This window comes from Onychostruthus taczanowskii, unplaced genomic scaffold (assembly GCF_017590055.1).
Source record: "Onychostruthus taczanowskii isolate IOZ18803 unplaced genomic scaffold, ASM1759005v1 scaffold26, whole genome shotgun sequence".
Classification (NCBI taxonomy): domain Eukaryota; kingdom Metazoa; phylum Chordata; class Aves; order Passeriformes; family Passeridae; genus Onychostruthus; species Onychostruthus taczanowskii.
The window spans coordinates 4,588,797-4,610,719 of NW_024499906.1; the positions used below are offsets into that span (position 1 = coordinate 4,588,797).

A 21,923-nucleotide genomic window follows, 5' to 3' on the forward strand; every position below is an offset into this window, starting at 1 on the left:
GCTCGGGGAGGCGAGGCGAGGAGGGGGCGGCGGTGGTGCGTGTGGCGGCGGCGGGCGGGAGGGAGGAGGAGGAGGGCGGCGGGGGCGCGCCGCCCGGGGCTGATTGGCCGCCCCGTTTATAAGAGGTGCCCGGCCGGGGCGGCGAGGTTGTTTGCCGGCACTGGGGAGTTCGGCGGAGCCGCGTGTGGAGCCGTCGGAGCGGAGCGGAGCTGCGATGCGTCGCGCCAGCCGAGACTACACCAAGTACTTGCGCGGCTCCGAGGAGCTGGGCAGCGGCGCCGCCCACGAGAGCGCCCCGGCGCCGCCGCCGCCCCCGCCGCCCGCGCACCCGCACCCGCCGCCCGCGTCCCGCTCCCTCCTCGCCGCCCTCGTCCTCCTGGGGCTGGGGCAGGTGGTCTGCAGCGTCGCCCTCTTCCTGTACTTCCGAGCTCAGGTAAGCGGGATCTGGCGCGGGCTCTTCCTGCTCAGGCAAGTGCGGCCGCCTCGCACCCTGCAGAAGAGGGCAAGGCCCTCGTGTCAGTGCGATCGAGGGGATAAATTAAAGAAAAATCAAAAAGTTTTAGAAGACATTTGTCTGTCTCTAAAGTTGATCCAGTTCTGAGAGGGGTCGGGCCAATGGGCTCGCAGTGTCCTTCCCAGCGTGTGCTGTGCCCTGGTCACTGGAGCCGCTCAGTACCAGGGGTTCCAGATAGCGCACTGGGCATCGGGTGCTTTTTGGGATACAGGGCTTCGCCGCGAGGTTCGATGTGCGGGCTTCCCTGACTCGAAAAACAGTTTAGTCATGATCCTTCACCTGAAGTCTTGCAGGGCTTTGGTTTTTAATGATCAGCTTTTGGTTTTCCACTGGAGAGAATGTTGGCATTGAGTGTTAAACAATGGCTCTTCATCCAGAGGGTGGCTTGGCACTGGAACAGGCTCCCCAGGGAAGTGGTTACAGCACTAAGCCTGACAGAGTTCTAGAAGTGTTTGGACAAAGCTCTCAGGCACATGGTGCGATTTTCGGAGACGGTGCTCTGTGGGGTCAGGAGTTAGACTCAGTGATTCTTGAGGGTCCCTTCTAACTTTGCATAATCAGTGATTCTGTGACGTGGCTGAGGTCTTTGGCTGCCTTAAATGTTTGACCAGCAGGAGAAATGGCTTTAAGGACAAAAAAGATCGTCATGCACCACCACTCGTGGTGGTTTGTCACTCAGGGGCGCTGCAGAGGAGCTGGCTCTGTGTGCACGTGGGCATCGGCCAGAGGTGCCTGCCGCTGCTCAGGAGCTTTTTCTGGGATTCTGGGGATGTCTGGGAGAGCCGCGCCTCACCTGCCAGGCCTCAAGTGAGCCGGGATGCCTCGGAAGAGGCAGCGGTGCGTGCCGAGAGGAGCGCGGGGAGCTATCGCTGCGAGGGCAGATAAGGTGATGAGCGGTTGGGCTTTCGGAGAGCAGAGGGCTCTGCTTCTTGGAAATGGCTCGGCTGCCTGGCTTCCCTCGCTGCTGCATCTCTTACCCCGCAAAGCTGAGCCCTCTCGGAGGAAGTGGGGAGCTGCCAGCTAGTTGGTTCTCAGGGCTAGGTGTTAGATTTCTGCTTGGCTTTATTGTCGGATGCTAGCTAGTTCTGTTGATGTGGGTCTGACTGCCGTCATGGAAGTGGTGCTTCTGTTGTGTGTACTTTTCATTTGAAGTCGGCAGAGACTGGAAACCTGTTTCTTTCGGTTTACTTTCTAGGTAGAGGCACTTGATCTTGAGGTAGCAGGCTGGATTTCTTAACTAAGTGCACTCTGAAAGCAGGTGTTGCACAAGTGTATACCCACTTAATCAGATGAGTGACTGTCAAATATACAGTAACACTGCAGATAGCTTATTATGCAGACTAATTCATATTTTCTTACTGACAATGGCTTTGTGTTTTCCATTTTTTCGAAAAATAAAAGGTAATGGCAGTACAGCACTTAGTTAATCATAACTTGTATGTTTCAGAAGAGTGACATCTAATTTCTGGGACTCTTTGTAAAGTAGCTTAAAGCTACTTGTTTGCTTGACAGTGAAATAAATTAATGCCTACATCAACTTGTGACATGGGAATGTTTTTCACTCCAGATGTTCATGAACCTGAAAAGACGTTCTTGTCAAAATGTAGCTCAGAGATCCACAGCTATGTGTTCATTAGGGGGCTCGGGAGCCATTGCAATCAAAACAACTAATCAAAGTGTACCCCCTTATAAAAGACTCTTCCTGACAGGTACACGTCAGGGTTTCATGTGCTCCTGACAAAGGGTAAAAAGAACCATAATGGCTATTTTTCTTCTGCTTCCTTGATTTTAAAAAAATGGCATGGTTCAGCTGTAACTCTGCATTTGACAGCTTAATTCTCTTGCTAGCTTCTTGTTCCTGCAGATTTGGAGTAGTGCTATTGAATGGAGTCTTTCATAAATTTGAGTTTCCAAAACATCTAAAGAGGTGATATAACTCAATGTAGACTTCACTGAAGTCATTGTCTAAAAATTTTAATGGAGAAAATGTCATCAATGGCAAACAGAATAATAAGTATACTCTTGAATTAAGTATATAATGCACTATAAGAAGATATGAGAATTCATATTTGTTCATAATTTCTAATTGTGGAATAAGATAGATGGAAAAACATAGTAGGTCCTGTAGCAGTTCATTCTTATTTCACACTCTTTGAGATTTATTTTATTTAAATGGGACATGATCAGACCTCTTTCTTCTGGAAAGATTTCTGTGATGTTTGATTTTATTAAGCTACTTCAATTTGGCCTTTTCAGTGTAAATTTCAGCTATCTACATTTGTACTTTAATAACAGAACTTAAACTTTTTAAATTAATTTTGTCAAAATAATGAGGTATTAGTAGTAGAAGCTGTGCATGAAAAGATTTGAATTGTTTGCTTGGTAAATTAAGCAAATGTGAATTAGAAAGATTTGACTGTATAGGCTGATATTAAGAAATTATATATGTTAGAAGCTCTTTAAACCTTATCTAAGAGTCTCAGTAAACTCTGACTCAGTTTTACCACTCACATTTTGTCTGTATTTGCATAAAATCATTTGGGCTGGATCATGACATCGTATAAGCTGAGACAATAGTTGAGGTTTTGGTTTTTCCTTAATTTTGTTTATGTTGTGGCTTGAGCATTTGGAATTTCACAAGACACATAACTAAGACTGACACTAGGTTTTCACGGGTAAACACATGTTTGTGGCCAAGAAATAATGCAGTGCCATGCAAGTCAGACAATGAGCTGGTATGTCGAAAAAGAAAGGAAAAAAAAAAGGCAACAAGTTTGAATTTTACCAATATTCTCACAATAGTGTACTGAAATGTAAAAATGTTAGCGTGTTTTATCCTTGCTCTTTGGACTATCCTATGCAGATAATCCAAGAAATTAAGCAATTAAACAGTGTATTGGTCTTAAGCATTTATTTTGCCTATACTTTGAGGAATATTTTGTCATTATCTATAAAAATGATATGAAAATTTAGTTAAGATACTCAGAGCAGTTGGAGGTCATCACTCAATAGAGACTCATGCACAGCACAAGGTGAGAGAAGTATTATCTTTAACTTTGACTGATAAATGCTGTGGTATAGTCTCCAAAAGCTTAGCTTTTAATCTTTTCTTTCTGGCCCATTTCCTTAGTGCACTTAGATCTCAAAAGAGTAGGAATCTGGTCTAACATTGAGCTGGAGGGCAGTGAAGCAAATTGAAAGTGCTCAAAATGAAATGTGGTGGCTGGGTGTCTAATGCCCACACTTTAAGCTAGACCTCCAAGACTGTGCACTGTTCCCATTAAAAAAAAAATCTGTACAAATTTCAAGTATTCTACCAGAGGGAAGAGTTCACAGTTGGATAACTGGTGACCTGGAAGCCCAGTTTTTATTGTCATTTCATGCTTATGTGGAATTCTTGTGGTATGTTTTCAAACTATTACCTTTCAGACTTCAGATGAAATTTTGTGAGCATTGTGGCTAACAGAAAAAACAGCTTGCTGGGGATTGTTAACATCTTTCAGAAGCCTGAAAGAACCCCTTCTTGGTGCTTAGAAAAGGTCACGGAGGGCAAAGTGATATTTGATAGTCTGGAAAGTGGTTTAAGTTTCAAAAGAAGTACAAGTATAGATTTTAAACATTTATTGTAAGGAGTAAGTATTTAATGCAATATTGTAACAGTACATAATTGATACAAAATTTAATAGTAAAGGTGGGTGGAATGTAGTGTGTCTCTTAAAACCAAACAGTCTTTTTTACATCAGAAAATTGGTTCTTAATTCTGTAGGTTAATTTAACCCATGATGCTGGAGTTAATTTTGTCTGCCCTGAAGTGGCTGAATAGAGTCCAGAAATGCAACTAGAATGATGACAGATGCTGAAAACTGGGGGCACTGAACAGTCTGACCTGATTTCAAGGTCAGGCAAAGCGGATATTAAAAATAAACTAGACACTCCTCTCTTTAGTTTAATTACTCTAAGCTATTTAGGAAACTTCACACTTTATAAAGCTTTCTCCTTTATTTGTATTTGCATCTTAATATTTCTTCCAGATATTAAATCTTTAGGACTTTTTGCTGAAGGTGCCCTGCCCTGCAAGTTAGCAAGCTGCTTCTGGTATTTCATCGTAATTTTCTTGTTCTTTAGAAGTTCTTCTCAAAACATGTCTTAGGAAGTTTTTCTGTGCATCTTTACTTCCCCAGTTTTGATCTCAGTGCTTGGTAGTGCTTGTTTACAGCCATGGCAGTTCAGGGCATGTTCTCTGTAAAGACTTATGATGCAGGATTTCTGAGAAGTTCTTTTCAGGCAAGTGAGCTTATTTTCGTGGTTAAATGTGGTGAAGACTATTCTTGAAGGTATTCTTTGAAAAAGGTGAGGGCAGCAGGTGTGCTAGTCCCAAGATGAGAGATTCCCCTTACCACACTCTAACTCTGGAGACTTGCAGTTTTTGTCAGGGTGGGCTGCACAGCTCCAGGTTGCTGAAACCGTCAGTTGCAGTGTTTCCATTAAGTCTTCAATCTTTCACCTGTAGGTGCAGAGATGCTGGATTTCCGAGCAGATAAACTGTAAACCGAGCAATCTGCTGTTACTGTGTGACACATTTGAATGATTGCTGATAGCAGTGAGTCTATGCTGGCATTCCTTGTCATGCTGGACACTCAGGCCTTTACAAATTTCATTGCCTTTGTGCTGTAAAACCTAATTTTCTTGCCTGTAATTCAGAAGATGTGTTTTAATAAATCCAAAACTGGAATTGTAGTCTCTGTCTAGTAGAATTACTGATACAAATTAGTATGTATTAGCAGTTATTTGCTGTAATTTTCTGTGTTCTATTCTGTGATTTGTGTAGAGGGGAGAAGACTCAGGTATCCAGATTCTGTTAAGAGACATCAGTTCAGTCAGGTCTCTAATGATCCCGGCATGAGAGGTTACATTTGAAATACATGGTCGTGTTTTGGGTCCCTCAGTACCAGAAGTATATCAACAAACAGGAAGGTGTCCAGCAGAAGAAGGTGCACTGTGACAGATAGCAACCATCATGTATAAAAGAATGGAAAGATGGATTCTTTGACAAAGAACAGACTAAGGTGAGGGAAGCTAATCACTGTTTTTAGTTACCTGAAGACAGTCAGGCTCTTCAGAAGCGTGCAGCAAAAACAAAAGGCACAGTCATAAATTGCACCAAGGATATAAAACCCAAGGTTTTTTACACACTAGAAGTAGTGAAGTTTTAGGACAGTTTGTCCAAAGAGGCTGAAAGTCTTTTTTTAATTATTTCCTTTTATTTTATTTATTTTTTATTCTGTTTTGTTTATTTTAATTGATTTTCTGGGTTCTGAATGCAAGTGGAACATGGTGTGAGAGATGCTTGAAGAGTGCAGTTTTACAGTCAGTTAAAGCTAGTGCTGCCTTCCTGATATTTCATTCTTATGCTTATCCCTGTATTGACTCCGATGCGTATCTGATATATCTGGAGTGACTTGGTTTTGGGGAACTTATCTTAAAGGAAATTAGGCCAGCAAAAGTTCCTCCCTTGTTACTGATTTAGAAGAGGATACTAAAATCCAGGAATTAAATTCTGTGGTGAAGGGGGTGAGAGCAGAGAGGTGCTGGTTTAGATCTCCTTATGCAGTTAATGAGGCTGCACTGCCCCAGCTGACTTCAGAAGGCATTAGTGTAGGTGTTTAATAGAGCTGCAATGGCTATACACAGATTTTCTTTGGGGATTCAGCTGTGTCAGCCCATCACAGCAAGATGTTACTGCCTCCAAGCCATTCTGTAACTCATCGCTTCTCCTGTGGTCAAAGCTGGGGCATCTTATGATCTTCAGGTGAACCTTCTATGACCTGTTTCTTTCCAGATCTGCAGGGATGACTGCGACAGGTAAACCAGGCTACAGGATCTGACAGTGGTCTGAATTAATTGGGCAAAGAGCTTTCCATCTGGAGACTTGAGCAGAATGGTGGTGATGGAGGAGGCAGCGTTTGGTACTGCTGTCTGTGCAACAAATGTCTCTCTGCTGTGTGCTACTATTGGGTGGCTGCCTGGGTGGTATAGACTTTAATTCAGCTCTGTAATCCTAACCTTACACTTTTAAGTTAACTAATTTCTTTTTTGGGGGGTTAGGGAGTTGAATTTATGTTCCTGTGAACAAATGATATGCTTGATTCACTCCGGCTGTTTTGTATTGTGAAAAACTTCCTTTTGATATGGTGTTTTGTTCAGCTCTGTGCTAAAGGAAACTGAACACTAGGCACCGTCCATGATGTGTTGGTATTTCTGCCTTGCAGTTACAAGTAACCTTTGGTAATTCTCAGGTAAAATTGTTCTTTCCAACTAAAGAAAGACAGAAGTCAATGTTCTTAAATAGAACATTGAGTTTGGGTGCATAAACCCTTCTTTAAGTCTGAAGTAAAAGCAGAATAAATGCGAGTTGAGAACAATTTCTGAGAGTCTAGGCCATCTTCGAAAGATAGTTGTCAGTCTCTTCAGTGTAAGGGATTTGGAATATGTGAAAAAAGGGTGAAATGGTTTAAATAGCTTTTGAGCAATAAAATGCTGTCAAGGTACAATCCTAATCCTTGGATTATCTTCCAATTTATCTAAGCGATACAACACAGGATTTAAAAATACACTTGATTCAGTCAGAAAGACTGATTGATAAAAATGTATTGCAGATACTCTAAACTTACCCTTCCTTGTCCAGTGATACAGAGGTGTCTTGTGGTGCAGTTTAATCATCTTTTGGTCTTTAACTTTTGCTGCCTTGCTGTCTTTGTGACCATTTCATACAGCAATATCTCTTGCCATTGTCATGGCTTATTCCCAGCTGGCAACTAAGTTTCAGACAGCTGCTCACTCCCTGATGGCATTCTGGAGAGAATTGGAAAAGTGAGAACTCATGAGTTGAGATAAAGAAAATTTAAAAGGTAAAGAAAAAGCTGGAAATGCAAAGGAAGCAGAATATGAAGGCAGGTGTTTAGCCATCCCTAGGACAGCATGGCTCCACCACGCAAAGTGACTTGGGAAGACAAATGCTATCATTCCAAAGGTCTTCCCTTTCCTCCTTTTTCCCTTTATATACTGAGCATGCCATATGGTATGAGGTATCTCTTTGGCCAGCTCTGGTCAGCTGTCCAGGCTGTGTCCTGTCCCAGCTCCTTGTGCACCCCCAGCCCTCTCTCTGATGGGTTGGGATGGGGTGGGAGGCAGAAAAGGCCCTGACTCAGTGTCAGCCCTGCTGAGCTGTAACAAACACATCCCTGTGTTACCAATGCTGTTTTGGTCACAAATGCAAAACACATCCCAGCCACTGCAAAGAAAATGAACTCTATCCACAATGAGCACATCCGTAAAACAGTTTCAGTGATAGCTGACTGACAGCTTCAGTGATACAATTTCAGCGATAAAATGGTTTCAGAGAACTTCTGTGTTTTCTCTTGAAAATGATGTGCTATACACACACATACATACTTTCCCCATGTTTCTCTACTTGACAGTCATGTATAATCTTAAAAAGAATAGCTTTTAAGGTAGGGTATCTGTGTATGTTTCCTGCTAAAATAACTGTGATATTGCCCTGAGTGGTTGAAATATGGAATTCAAAATTAGTGACTTTACCATAAGAATGGGATTTGTCTTTAACTTTTGAAAGTCACATACCTAGTCAAAGCTAATGAAATAGGCAGCACCAGGAGATAATTCATTCACCTATCTGGCATGTTTGTTGGATAAAATCAACACTGATGTTCGGAACTTTTTCTGTCTACTGTATATAATGAAAATTTAGATAATAAACTTAGCCAGGGCCAAACTTTTAGCTGGTTGCAAAGTGTCTCTTAACACTTAGAACTGTGGTTGTGCTTATGTTTTTGTTTCAGATGGACCCTACTAGAATTTCAAAAGAACATGCACACTGTGTCAGAACACTTTTTGGACATCAAGAAAGTACAGATTTGCATGATGCCTCCTTTGAAAGTCAAGAAGCAAAGTTAATGCCAGAATCCTGTAGAAGTGTGAAGCAGGCTCTCCAAAGGGCTGTGCAGAGGGTAAGTGGCACAGACAATGTGTTTCTTTATTTCATGGTCCTGTTGAAATTAAAACAATTTTTCTGAAATCTGTATTCAGACGTGAGTTCTATAAATTATTTCCTGGTGTTTGAGTAACACCTGATGTTTTATCCAGGATTATATTGTATTTGCTGATGAATCTGGTAGTGGCTAACCACTTCTGTATTCAAGTACATTTTATTTACTTTATTTTTCTTTTAAGAAAGAAAGACTTGAAGTTGTACTAAGAAAACTGATTGAAATTAGCTGATTAGCCATTCTGGTAATTTGGATGGGCCTGAGCAGTAGTCATTTATGGTAATATTTGTATAGGTTTTCCAGATGCTCGTAACAAGTGTCAGTTCCACATTCTTTTCAAGGGAATCTTCCAAACAAGATTCTCTTAAGTCTGGATCATCAGCAAGCAAAATATTGCCTGAAGGAAAAGGAGATATCATTTGCTCTCATTTGCTCTTGTTTCTTACTGTGGAGTCCAAAATGAGGGTCAGTTCCTGCTTTGGTTTTGCTCACTTTGCCAGGTCTGTGTTCTGTGCAGGCCATTCTCTCACTGGCCAGAGACATACTTGGCCATAGCATGATAACTGGGTGGTCTTTGTCCAGGAATTGAGAATGACAGGTTGTTCCCAAAGACAAATGACACAAGAAGTCAGCCCTAATGAAGAAGCCTAGGCAAGCTGCAAATATACCACAAATCCCTTTTATTGCAGTCACTGCCTTTGATCTCTTTTTGTGTTCGTGATAGTGTTTAGTGCTAATTATGGGCTGTGTAACAGATGGATGTCTGCTATGGTATTTGGTTTTTCTGGCTTATCAGGCCCATTACAACTTTACTGCCTCACATCTTCAGAGGACTGGCAGTTTTTCATTAAGGGTACTACATTAGATTTGAGCTGAACTCACATATGCTTTAACATGAACTGTACTTGAGTTAAATTTACCATTTGAATTGTGCTAATGTGATGTTTGGTTTTAACAGAGAGCTTTAAGTCACAGATCTTTTTGTCAACAAAACACAGAGCGACATAGGAGTCTATCTCTTGTCCCTTTTGCTAGCCACCTCCTTCAAGAGCCTCAGGAGGAAACAAAGGATTTTGCCTGTAGAATTAATTCTTTCCTCCTGCATTTTATAGAGCCTCTCACGCTGCACCTACACATGTGCTGTGTGCTGGGCTGCTCCTTCACTCATGACACAGGAAGGAGCTTGTTACAGTAAGTCAGTGGGGAGCCCTGTGTTCTGGTCATTTGCTGCTGGTTACTCAACAAAGGCACTGGCTTTAGCTGAGGCTTTATATCCTGCCAGTCTGGATGGAGGTTAAATGCTGCAATGTCCGTGGCCAGGATAAGTAGTGAGTAGGGATAACTTTTTTGGCTGATCACCATTAGTTTGAGAACAATAAAATTTCCCTTGCCAAAGTAATTGGACTCTGAAGTTCCTTTGAATGCAATTGAGTTCATTAAGCAGCTGCACCAGTGGCCTGGATGCTTTGTCATCTTGTATCAATGACAGAGAAAGAAATAGATAGGAAGGTGGTGACCTGAGGCTTTTTACATCTTTTGGGTACATCAGAGAAGTGAAAGTAACAGTGTCAAGGCAGAATTATACTTTATCGTCATCTGTAAATTCTGCCTTTCAGTCACCCTGCAACAACGAAAAGCAGATATGCAGCTATAACTTACTTGAAGTTGCACACACTCCTTTGTGTGTGGATCCAGCTATTGTGACTTAAAGGAGGTTTCCTGTTGTCTGTGCTTTCTTCACTTTCCTTAAGGAGAATAAAGAATCTAACTTGTGTTTTTTAAGAACCAGTATCCTTATTTGAATTGGCAGCATGCTAAGTGACTAAAATGGAGCATTTCAAAATACCATTTGTTTTTTGATTTTTCAATATATTGTCTTTTGCAATTCGAGCTGTTCAGGAAATGAAAATAGACAAATTTCTTTTGCTCATCTTTATGGTCTGGTTACAGCTTCTAGCTTCCTGTGCCAGTTCTCATCGGTTTTCTTTGCACACCTGTAGACAGAGTGCTTAAATGTAAAGCAGAGATTGATGTTGAAAGTGGAAGTGCCTTATGAAAACCAGTGTAGTAGGGCTGCAAGGTCCAGTCTAGAAACTTGTGTCCTGAAAAAGTAATAGTTTTTTTCTTTTAATCATAATCTAATGATTGATTCCTTAATATACTCTGCTTAAGAAGCAGCTTACTAAGTAGAGAGAATATTTTCAATATTGCATATAAACTTGCAAGCAGGCAAATAATATACTAGCCAGTGTGTTTGCTTAATTTTTTTCCATGTAACCCTAAAAAGCTCTTGGCAGTCCAGATGCTCTAACCACAGTCCTTATGAACTGAAGTAGAAAGTTCAGTTTCTACTTCTGTTATGAGCCTGAAGTAGAAAGGACTACAAACATATCTTGGGTCAATCCATAAGTAACTTTACTTGGCAGTGCTCCCAGGTTCTAGCTGCTTGTGGAGTTCAGGCGTAAGCTGTTCTCTCGCATGGCAACAGAGTGCTTTGCTAGACCTGCAGGGCAGCATTTATAAAGAAATCTATATACTTAGCAGACATTTAAAGAGCACATAGGTATGGACCAAGTAAAGGTTTCACAAATGATTTTTGTAAGTTGTTAAAATTTCGCGTACAATTTTGTAGGTTTCCATCCTACAGTGTTACTTCCTTTTTTCTTTTTTCCTGCAAGTAGTAGAGTACTCATTTGGAGAGAGGTTTTATTACTGGTCTCTAAACTACAGTCTGAGGAATATAGGTTCATGTACTTCATATTTTACTTCCTTCTTGATTAGCATTCTTCAAATTGCTGAATTTCCGGCAAGAGAATCAGATACTTCTTCCTGGTATCAGGAACTGTACTGTACTTAAGGCACTTGGTAGTAAAAGAGTCAAGTGGTTAAAAAATCTTTAAGATCACATCTGAAGCAATAAGTGAGTGTCCAGAAGTTCTCTTTGTGTTTGTCTCTAAAAGCTGCTTAGAGCTGCTCAAAGTAGATACTGAGATATTTAGATAAAAGCTAAAGGAGACTAAAAACCTTTCACAAATGTCATGTCTTCAGGTTTAACTTTGTTCTCTGCATCCTTAGCATTGGACAGAAGCTCAAGAGCAACAGATATTTTTGCATTCTGCTGTGGATGAGTTAAAGAGCAGTTCCCAACTTTCCAGGCACTTAAAATATGATTTTTAGCTTTAAAATGAGAAAGTTTTGGAACTTCTTTCTGGCTTTTTTTTTTTGGATGAAGGGAAGACATGTTTTTCATTTTTGTGACTAACTCCTTGTCTGTTGTTTAAACAGTGAGTGTGTGGAGGAGGTTGGAATGTGGGAAGCAGGCCAGCAGAGTTGACTTGGTGGGCAGTGAGCAAATGACAAAGGTGTACAAGTGCACCTTGTCATAAGATTAAGAGTGGGGTGATTTTTGTGTACAGTTCTGCTAAAAATAACTGAACAGCTTGGTATCACACACGCTTCTGTGGATGGCAGTCTTAAGAGAAGTTGCTGGTAATGTTTTGTCAGCAGTTTTCATGCCATTATAGCAGTGTCTTAGTCACGGGTTCTGTTGAGCTGCTTCTGCCTCCTTAATGAGCCTCTACACTGTGAGTAAGTATGAGACACCTAAGAACATTCAGGAGCTAAAAAAAACAGTTGATACTTCGGTGATTTGAGAAATCATGGCTCTTAATTCCTTGCAATAAGAATACCTGGCGATTTTATAATCCCATTAAGAGGCTACCTTCAAACATCCACTGAAAAATATCCTTCAGGGTCAGAAGCAAATGCGTAGTTAAATGCTTTTCTAATTTAGGTTGTGTATCAGCACCTTGAAACTGTATGAACATCAAGTAAAAAAAAAAATCAAGAAGTGTTAAACTGCTTGTTCCTTAGGAGGAAACCTAAGACTCCATATCTGTTTTCTAGGGAATAATTAATGTATTTTGTCTTCATTTTGGAAGCTGGAGGCAACATAACAGAATATCAAACTTTGATGAGGCTGGTCAGAATCAAGTAAAGAACTTTACACTAGTCCGGAGCTTAGAGAGCTGCTGGAGGATTTTTTTTTTTTTTTTTCTGGCCACAGTCTATCCACTTCTGATCCAGTGATAGGCTCACAAAAGAGTCAATGAACAATTGGCTCAAACCTCCCAGCCTTGGTGTTGTTAGTGCCATGATCTGACCAGTTGAGCTAATCATGAATTCCAGACAAGGAGAGTTGTGGACCCCAGTCCTCCTGGGTGGCTGTCCTGCTTACTGAGTGGTAAAGCTGCAGATGAACAGCACCACCACCAGTTAGAAGGAGAGCAGCTCAGACTGATTTCATGAGGACCAGAGCCATTCTGTGTGGAAGATGAGCTGAGTCAGGCTGTTGGGTTTCAGAAGATGAGTTATTCAGCTGCTTAAGCTAGAACATCTTTGGAAATTTGCAGAAGCAGAACTGAATGCTCCTAAGAAAAATGTAAATTAAAACTAGAATAGCAGTTGACCAATTCAGGGCTTTCAAGGGCTGAACAATTATTAATCATGGGATTTTTCTTTTTTTTTTTTCTTTTTTTTTTTTTTTTTTTTTTTTTAGTACCAAGTCTAGGTAGTAGGAGATTAGAATGTACATGGTTCTTTTTGGATCTACTCAGTAGGCTTTCCAGACAAGGGCACTATCACATCCACCCAAAGGAAGGGATATTGAAACAAATATCCACATCTGAGAAGTTCCCACTGAGAAAGCAAGATGACAAACGTGTCTCTCCTTCAAGGGAAAAAGCATACTGGGATGGGTGTCCTGCAATAATCTCTGAGAGTGTGGTCTATCCCTCAGGCTCTTCTTGCCTTACATCCTGTTCTCTTCAGAGGCTTTTGCCATTTTTCGCAGTACCTAGTACTTGCATTCTCTTGTCATCTTCCTATTTCCTACTCAAGTGTGGCTAGTGGCTGATGCTGACATGCAGCTCCTAGAATTGAACTTCATTTTTGTGCTTCTAAAACTGACATTGAAGTAGGAAGATCAGAGAAGCAAAGTGAATGTAAATGCGGGAAGTGGATGCGAGTTTTGCTGCTTTTGAAGTTGTGATTCTTCTGCTTTTCTTTTTGTCTTTACAGCAAAAAGCATCTTCATGATTCTTATCTATGAAATCAGCATATCTCAGCTGAAGTATTATGCTTTGATAGTCATACTACAACTTCCACACTGCTGTGGCTTTTCATTTTGGTTTAACATTTAAACACCTGCTGAAAGGGGAAAGTGAGAGTAATAAATGCACCAGCCAAGGCACTCCATATTTCACTGTGGTTGCGAAACTACATAAAAGCAGAACTTCAGGTGTTTTCAGAGCAGGATTTCAAATTCTGAAACACCCCAGTGATTGAGAGCACAGTGGGACTTTGCTGATCTGGTCAAATCTGAGATGCATTTCATATACATGGATTGAATCAGGCAAACAGCAGTGTGCGTGGCATAAGGATGAAATAAAGGACCACTCCTAGGTTTCCTAGGTTCAAAGAGGGCTATCTTCAGCAAAATGTTTCCTTTTACTAAACACCTTCTTGACAGCTCCATGCTATGAGGTATTCAGAATAACAAACATATTGCCCCCGTTTCTTTTAGAAAACAGATAGAGTCATGGGGAAAAGGGAGACAGAACTGAGGGTTGAGCTTAATACTAAGTCTCAGTCTAGGCTTGTAATAAGAACAGGCTGCTTAAATTTTGCAATCTGCTATTTTTATCTTTTTCTCAAGAGGAGTACAGGTGTGAATGATTAAAAGCAAAGCTTTTTGTGGTGCCTGATGTCTGCATTTTGTGCTGTTCTTGGGTCTGGGTAGCATAGTTCTTATTTATATTAAAATTTATCTGCAGCTAAGAATGACATACTGGCACCCAGTCCCTTTGGTCCAGTATGGATGATACTTAATCCTTCAGTTCTTGCTTACCTTATTAGAAGTGAGCCTTGATTGTAAAGCCTTGTAGCCTTCCCCTTTGGTGGCCAGTGGTGGGGTGTGGAGGTTTTCATTCACCTCATCACAAATGAAATTCAGAGTTTAGCAATGCTTAGTTGTTAGAGTGTCTACACACTAATTCCTGTATAGAAATGCCTCTTTCTTTGTTTTTAGACTCCAAGTGATTAAATCAGTTCATAAATTCCGTTATTTGAGGTGATGCCTTCTTATCAATCATTGTTCCATTATACTTAGAGAAATATTCCAAGTACAGTAAGTAGAAAAGGTTTTAAATGTGCTGTCACCATGAGAATAAATCATGCAGTGATCATACATACTAGCATTTCTATCCACCTTTATTAGAATTACTAAATTACTAGATGTAATTTGATTGTGTGTGCCTGTTACATAAATTACTGTATTTACATGATTCATATCCCAGACATCTGAATGTGCTGCAGGTGGAACAGCATCCCCAAATACATGCACAGGCTATTGTAAGTGTGCAAACTAAACATTGTTACAAAACCAAGAAAACATCAAAGCAATGTCTCCCTCTCATTTTAGGAAGTCCAACGTGCTATGGGAAGAACACCACCAAGACCAGAAAAAGGTAGGTACTGGTTTATGAATAAACAATATTTTAATTCCACTAAACTTGTCTTTTTGGGATAATGCATTTCTTTTATCTCTAGCCGCAATGGAGGCATTAGGACTTGAACTGTACAAGAGGAATAAACCTGAGAAGCAGCCATTTGCCCATCTAATTATTGATGATAAGAATATTCCATCTGGTAAGTTCGATTTTTAAGTGAATACTTGCAATACTAATATAAATGTATAGAAAGTGAAGTATATGAAGATATTTCAGCAAAACAGCAACAGACTGGGACTTCAGAAATGGCTTTTGATAGTGAGAATAAATTGGATGCATTAAAGGATTTCAGAGGCAGCAGGAGTAGTGGTAAGAGGAGGATGGCTCCCCTTTGTGTGAATCTTGTGCTGATTTGAAATGGCCTCCATTTCAAATTGCCCATTTTCTTGACCAGCCTCTTGAGGGACAAATCCTACCCCTTTGTGCTATCTTCAGGTAAGGAAGGAAGATCTACATTGAATGCTCTCCTCTAAAGTTTCCCATTTGCCTGTGGCCTGTAGGGCCCATGAGGAGTTCTTCACTCCCACTGGATACCAGCCATTAGGATGCATGCATAGATACAAGCATGTACCAGCACAAACATTGGCCAAGCTACTGAGCAGGGGGAAAAAATTGTTCTTGTGGCTTTTATCTGCCCCTGTGGTAAAAGGATGGCATTCTTTTATCTTGCCAGAGCTCTTGTTTTCTGCACACAAGTATTCAGATGGCTTTGTGAATATCCTTGCTAGTACAATATCAGGGAACAAGACATGAGTCTGCCTTGGAACACTTTCCAGAGGAAAAGATTCATTTTCTAACATTTGAAGATCATGTTAGAACAGTTTTAGTTTTTGCCTTGGGGCACTGTCAGTTGAGATTTTTTGCTGTATTCTCAATGCTGTATTCTCAACAGTTGGTGTGGTAGAAGTAAACCAGATTTTTTTCTGAAGCTGTTAGGTAGAGAATCTTAAGAAGGGGGTGCATTGATCACCACTGTCTTCTTTCTCTGAAGATTTATACATTCTGCAGGGCTGAACTCATTGTTAATTGAGCTATGCACATTGCTTTTCTGTTTTATATAATGAAACCAAAGGGGAATGGTGTGTCGAGACTCAAAATCTGAGGTTTTAGCAGCCTGCATAGTAATACCTTGTTCTTGCTCTATTTAAAGACAAAGCACTTCTGTACAGCTTCTTGCCTGGAGGAAGGATAGGATTCTTTCAAGTGCATTGGCATTGCCACAATCCAGAGCTTTATAGCAGAGAGCTTAAACAGCTTGTCAGATGGCAGTCAGAACTTCCACAGGCTTTCTTGTTAGCTCAAATGCCTCCTGACAATCTTCTATTTTGGTCAGATTGTGACTTTGACCTACTTTTCAATAGGTCAATAGTAGAGGATTCAGTATCAGTAAACTTGCCTTAGCATTTTGTCTTTGGAAGGTTTAAATTAATTTGCTAGTCATAGAAACAGATCACTTATCTGCAGAAGTGGACTGTGTGTCGGTGTTACAGTCTGTGAAATCCACCTTTTTCTGTGTGGAATTTATTTGCTGCTTACCTGGATGTTGCTGTAGACTGTAATTTTACAACTGCAATTTTCAGCAGCTGATAATTTTTACAGTTGTGCATTGCTGCACTAACCTTCAAGGGTGTGGCACAGCACATCTATGGGTGATGGCCAGGGAGACATTGTTCTTTTTTTCTGCAGATAAACTCCTTGCCAGTGTGATGAGCTGTGCATGTACTCCCTTCTGATCTGGCTTTTGCCTCTTTCAGAAGAGCATTGCCAGGAGTTAATTCATGAGCACAGCTTCTGCAGCCCTTGTGGGCGTTGCGGCAGTGAGGGGCTTCATCCTTAGGGATAGCAGGAACTCTGAACCTGCTGGTTGTGAGGCACTTCAATATCATGCTCACTGGCATGAGGCAGTACCCACTTGGCTGGGTAGCACAGAGATTGTGACAGGCATAAAGAAAGAAAAATTTGCCTGAGGGGTCACCAGGAGTTTTTCCTCTCCCATCTTGTTTTCTGTGACTGAAAATGGCAACTTCTGTTTTCTTCCCCTGATTCTTTACCCTGCATATTTGAAATCCATTTTAATTGTTTTCTGCCATCCCTGAGTGGACAGATCTCTTCTTAGTATTTTAAGGTTCTCTACTGTCATCAAACTCATCCAATATAAGCAGTGCCAGGAAAAAAAAGTCTTCATCACTGTCAAACAGGATTTTAAGCAGTTTTCTAGTAAACACCCTTCATGAAGGGACAATGAGCAGTGTCTGTGAGAGAACATTTTGCTTTGACCTGGTTCACAGTAATGTCAGGCCTCAAGTGGACTTTTGCAGCTGGGGGGATAGTGCAAGGGAGGGGGGGAAATAACCCTGCTCACATCGTGGTGTCCCCACCCACCCTTTGGCACAGGAGCTGTAGTGGTTTGGCTTGCTGTGTGTATTTTTTAAGTTTGCTGCCTTAGGTTAGAGCTGGATACTTGCTGGTTGGTTTTTACCAGAGCTCACTATAAATGCTACCTAGGTTTTAAATGAAAACAGTGAATTCTGGTTTATAAATTGATTGCAGAAATTAGTCACAGTTTAAAGGGGAAAATCGCAAACAGAAATAAATTTAAATGTTAAATATATAATTTGGGATGTGAATTGATACCTTTAGCTGTCTGAGGAAATGCTGTAGTATTCTGAGCTGTTTACAGCTGCAGGTTTGACTTTGCTGCCCTTTGCCTCCAAAAGACTTTTCAGAGCAAACAGTGCTTTGGTCCTTTTTCCAGGCTTTATTTGGTCCTGAAAGCTACTAGGATAAAAACAAATTATCAAAACAGGGCTCCTTTCTCCTCTGTTCCCCTCACATCATCTTCCTTCTTGCTCATTAATTTTATTTAACTCATTTGTATTAGTCTTAGTTCAAGCTCACAAAAAAAAAGCGAGACATTGTTTTCATTTATCTTCAGTTTTGAGAAAGAGTGTGCATTATCTTGAAATCTGATAAAGCTTTTTGCCTTGTCTGGAAGGCTATTTTGTTCATTATCCCCCAGCCACTTCCTTCTCTGTCAACAGGACTTACCTTGTGCTGTTTTTTTCATAGTTCCAAAGTAAATTATTTCCCAGAAGATACTGTGTTGCAGCACGTTTGACTGTCTCATGGCTTGGGTTATGTGTCAGAGTTTCTCATACATAACATCGATGGACAGCAGATCTGGCACTTACATGCTCCAGTTTTCTGCATTTCCTGTGTTTCAGGGTACTGTTTGTTTTGCTGTCTCCAAATCTAGGTGTGTTACCATCAGAAGTGCTGAGAACCTGCTCGTTCCTTCCATTACAGGTTGCATGGCATAACTCCTACCAGAGCATCCTTGTGCTGTGCTGCTGGCTGTGGCACACCTCTTCTGGAGCTTTGAATTGTGGCAAAATGCCTGTCTGCCTCAGCACACATGATCACAGTGTTATAATATAGCGTGGAGGCACTTCAGAAGTTCTGTACAAATCCTTTGCTCAAAACAGAGAGGGTCATCTCCCATCATCTCTTGGCCTGTTCCCCTGAGCATCCAAATACTAATATAGCTTGGAGGCACTTCAGAAGTTATCTGTACAAATCCTTTGCTCAAAACAGAGAGGGTCATCTCCCATCATCTCTTGGCCTGTTCCCCTGAGCATCCAAATAGTGTAACCAAAACTCACCCAGAGCCCCTCTCTCAGTTACAAGAGACTGTGGCACGTATTTGCTCTCTTTTGCCTTCTTCAGCAGAACATCTTCCCACTGAGGGTTTCTTCAAAATTGCAGCTTGACAGGCAACTAAAAAGTTGACTTGTCAGGTAGATAAAACCTGCCTAGCAACTACCCAGTGTGCCACCAGGCAATCATGATATGCATTTCTGTTCTGTCATAGGTGTGCATTTCTGTCCTGTATCTAATGTGCCTCTTCTCTGATCCAGGCAGTGATTTCTTGCCTGTCCTTCTGATCTTGAAGGTAGCCCACCCTCCATGGGGCAGTATTTCTCCCAGACTTAATGATGTGCAGATGAAGTTCTGTAATTTTCTCAGCTGTTCCCGGTGCTTCACAGGTTCACTCCGGTACCCCTAACTCAGTAAATTTTGCAGGTGAATAATTGCAGGCTAAGAGACTTGAGATTTTGCTGTCTTTTCCAGTTAATTGATTAATTTCAGATGGTTTTTTTGAGGCACTGCAGAGAAGTTGGCTTCTCTGTCTGTTTTTGCTTTCATAATTTCTACCTGGTTGCACTAGACCCATAGGGGAGCAGCTACTTGTGATCTGCCTTTGACAGTGCTTTTGCTGACATCTTTGTGGAAGAAAGCCAGAAGTTTTTTTGTTCTGGGCTGCTGTTAAAATATTCCTCTCACATGGAAAAGTTGGTTGCCCTTGGCAGTTAGGGGAGATTAATCTTTCTCAAATCCCCCGTTCCTACTTCCCCTGCCTTTCTGCACAGACCTGGAGGGGTCCTGGCGCATTCCTGTGTACATGCTCGGAGTAGAGGGCACTGTGCCCTGCTGTGTGCCATGGAAAATTTGCTAAGGATGGACGGTTTTGGTTGCCTGTTGGGAGAATGAGGTACTGAATATTTCAAGCAGGCATTTAAATGCACTGGTAGGCTGAGGAGTGAAGTCCTCTGGTACCGATGTGAACCCACGGCTGTGGGAGGGAGCAAGTGGAGTCAGTTGTGTGTGCTGAAAATTAGTAGTGGTTAGGGGGACAAGTTGATCATCTCCCATCTGTTGTGTTATGCCCTTGGTGTTACCCTGAATGTTAGTGGCTTGTGCCTGTCAGGAAGTTTGTCATAAATACTTCAGTCCTGTGTGAAGTCTAGGCAACTTAGTGTGTAGTACTAAAGATGCACAACTGTACTGATTTTTCCCCATTTTTTTTGGTGTTGTCAAAGGAAAATATGTTTATCTTTCTACCACTACAGTCATAAGAACATAAAATATGGAAAGTTTCACAAGTTCTCTCTTTTGGGAATTGCCAGTTCAGCATTTTTTCCTAATTTTAGTTATTTCTTGTCAACCCCTACATGTTAAAGACCAGTAACAAGTTTTTCACATTGCTCTCAACTACTTGAAAATTGAATAAAGTTTTAGGTGGAATGCAATGCCTGTGCAGAGCTTGTTGCATGGTTGCTTAACATAATCAAACTGTAGGCCAAGCAGCTGTTTTGTACCATAGTCCAGCAGGTGTTCTGGTGGGAGGGCACAGTTATAAGTACCAAGCAAAATCTGGGAGTGTATGGTGAAAAGAAATTTTTTATTTTAGGAATTTTTATCGTAATTGTTTCATATTCACTATAGTCTATAGAACTCCAGTTGCTATTGATTCTAAAAACATAGAGGTTGCTTTCTAAATGTGGGGTTTGTCAAATGTTTATAAATAATCCTTTTTTTTTTTTATCTCCAGGAACTCGCAAAGTGAACCTTACATCCTGGCATCATGACAAAGGCCAGGCAAACTTATCAAATATGACATTCAATGACGGAAAGCTAATTGTTAATCAAGATGGATTTTACTATCTTTATGCCAATATTTGTTTTAGACATCATGAAACTTCAGGAAACTTGACTAAAAGAGGGCTTCAGTTGATGGTTTATGTGATTAAGACAAACCTTAAAATAAGGCGCTTTGATGTGTTGATGAAGGGAGGAAGCACCAAATACTGGTCAGGAAATTCAGAATTTCATTTTTATTCTGTAAATGTAGGGGGATTTTTTAAATTAAAATCCGGAGAAATGATAAGTATCCAGGTATCAAACCCATTGCTACTGGATTCTTCGCAAGAAGCAACTTACTTTGGAGCATTTAAAGTTAGGGATTTAGATTGAATCTTTCATTAGCGTGCTGAAAATTTGAGTTTTTAGTTGTCCAAAAACAACTTGAAGAACTGAAAATCTTCTGCAACCCAATTACATCTGTATAAGCCGTATATCTCTAAAGACACGTTTTTGTCCCATGCAAATTCCAGTGGGAATCCTGCAAATATACGGAAGGGCAAAGATACACAGTTCTCCTGATGCAGTCTTACAGCAGTTTTACTTCATTTGTCTCCACTGGCCTCAGTAGAGTCATTGTGCCTTTTGCGTTGCTGTAGTTGAAATCAAAACAATTAATATTATTGAGCTTCTGTTGCCAAGTTCTGCCCTGATTATCTTTACTAGTTTTGGAGCAAACATGGAGCAGGACAGAACTTGGCTCCCAACTTGCATTTAGGGCTCCATTTTGCTTGGCTTGAGCGTTCTGACCCTGAGACAGCAAAGATTATGAAAGTGTGACTAATCCCATTGCATTTGATGTGGATTCTCAGATGCTGAGTTAGGGTTGATTATGCTTTGCTGGATTAGGGTTGCAGAGCTCAGACCATGGCAGAATATGGGTTGGAGAACACTTAAACAGTCCAGCTTAACTGTTACCTGATTAATAGGGCCATTCCAGGAAGAAAAGAGATCATCTGCTTTTGCAGTTCTAAAAAGTTAATTACAGTTCATGTTGTTATTGTTGCACAGTTAATTGCAAATATAGATTGCCAAAATATGACGTGCCTTTAAAGTGTTACTTTGTGCCAGAACCTGCAAATACATTTTTTTAAATAAAAAGTATGTATTTTTATATTCTGTAATATCTAAAGTTATATTTCAGGTGTAATGTTTTGTGTAAAAAAAATGTAAGTTATATTGTCCTATAGTATTTGATACAAAATATTTAAAATCTCTTGCTGTTTGTATATTTAATGTTTTAAACTGTTTTTATGTACAGATATTTTAAACTTGTGCACTTTTTAATCCCAA

The 21,923-nt window shown here is 40.7% G+C and overlaps 1 protein-coding gene across 1 annotated transcript; it reads left to right on the forward strand.

Moving 5' to 3' along the window:
- Nucleotides 1-214: 214 nt before the first annotated feature.
- Nucleotides 215-20,963, forward strand: TNFSF11 (TNF superfamily member 11). The gene is made up of 5 exons (XM_041407363.1): nucleotides 215-433; nucleotides 8,374-8,541; nucleotides 15,062-15,107; nucleotides 15,190-15,288; nucleotides 20,542-20,963. The coding sequence occupies exons 1-5, from the start codon at nucleotides 215-217 to the stop codon at nucleotides 20,961-20,963; spliced, it is 954 nt and encodes a 317-aa protein (XP_041263297.1).
- The last annotated feature ends 960 nt before the right edge of the window (nucleotides 20,964-21,923 follow it).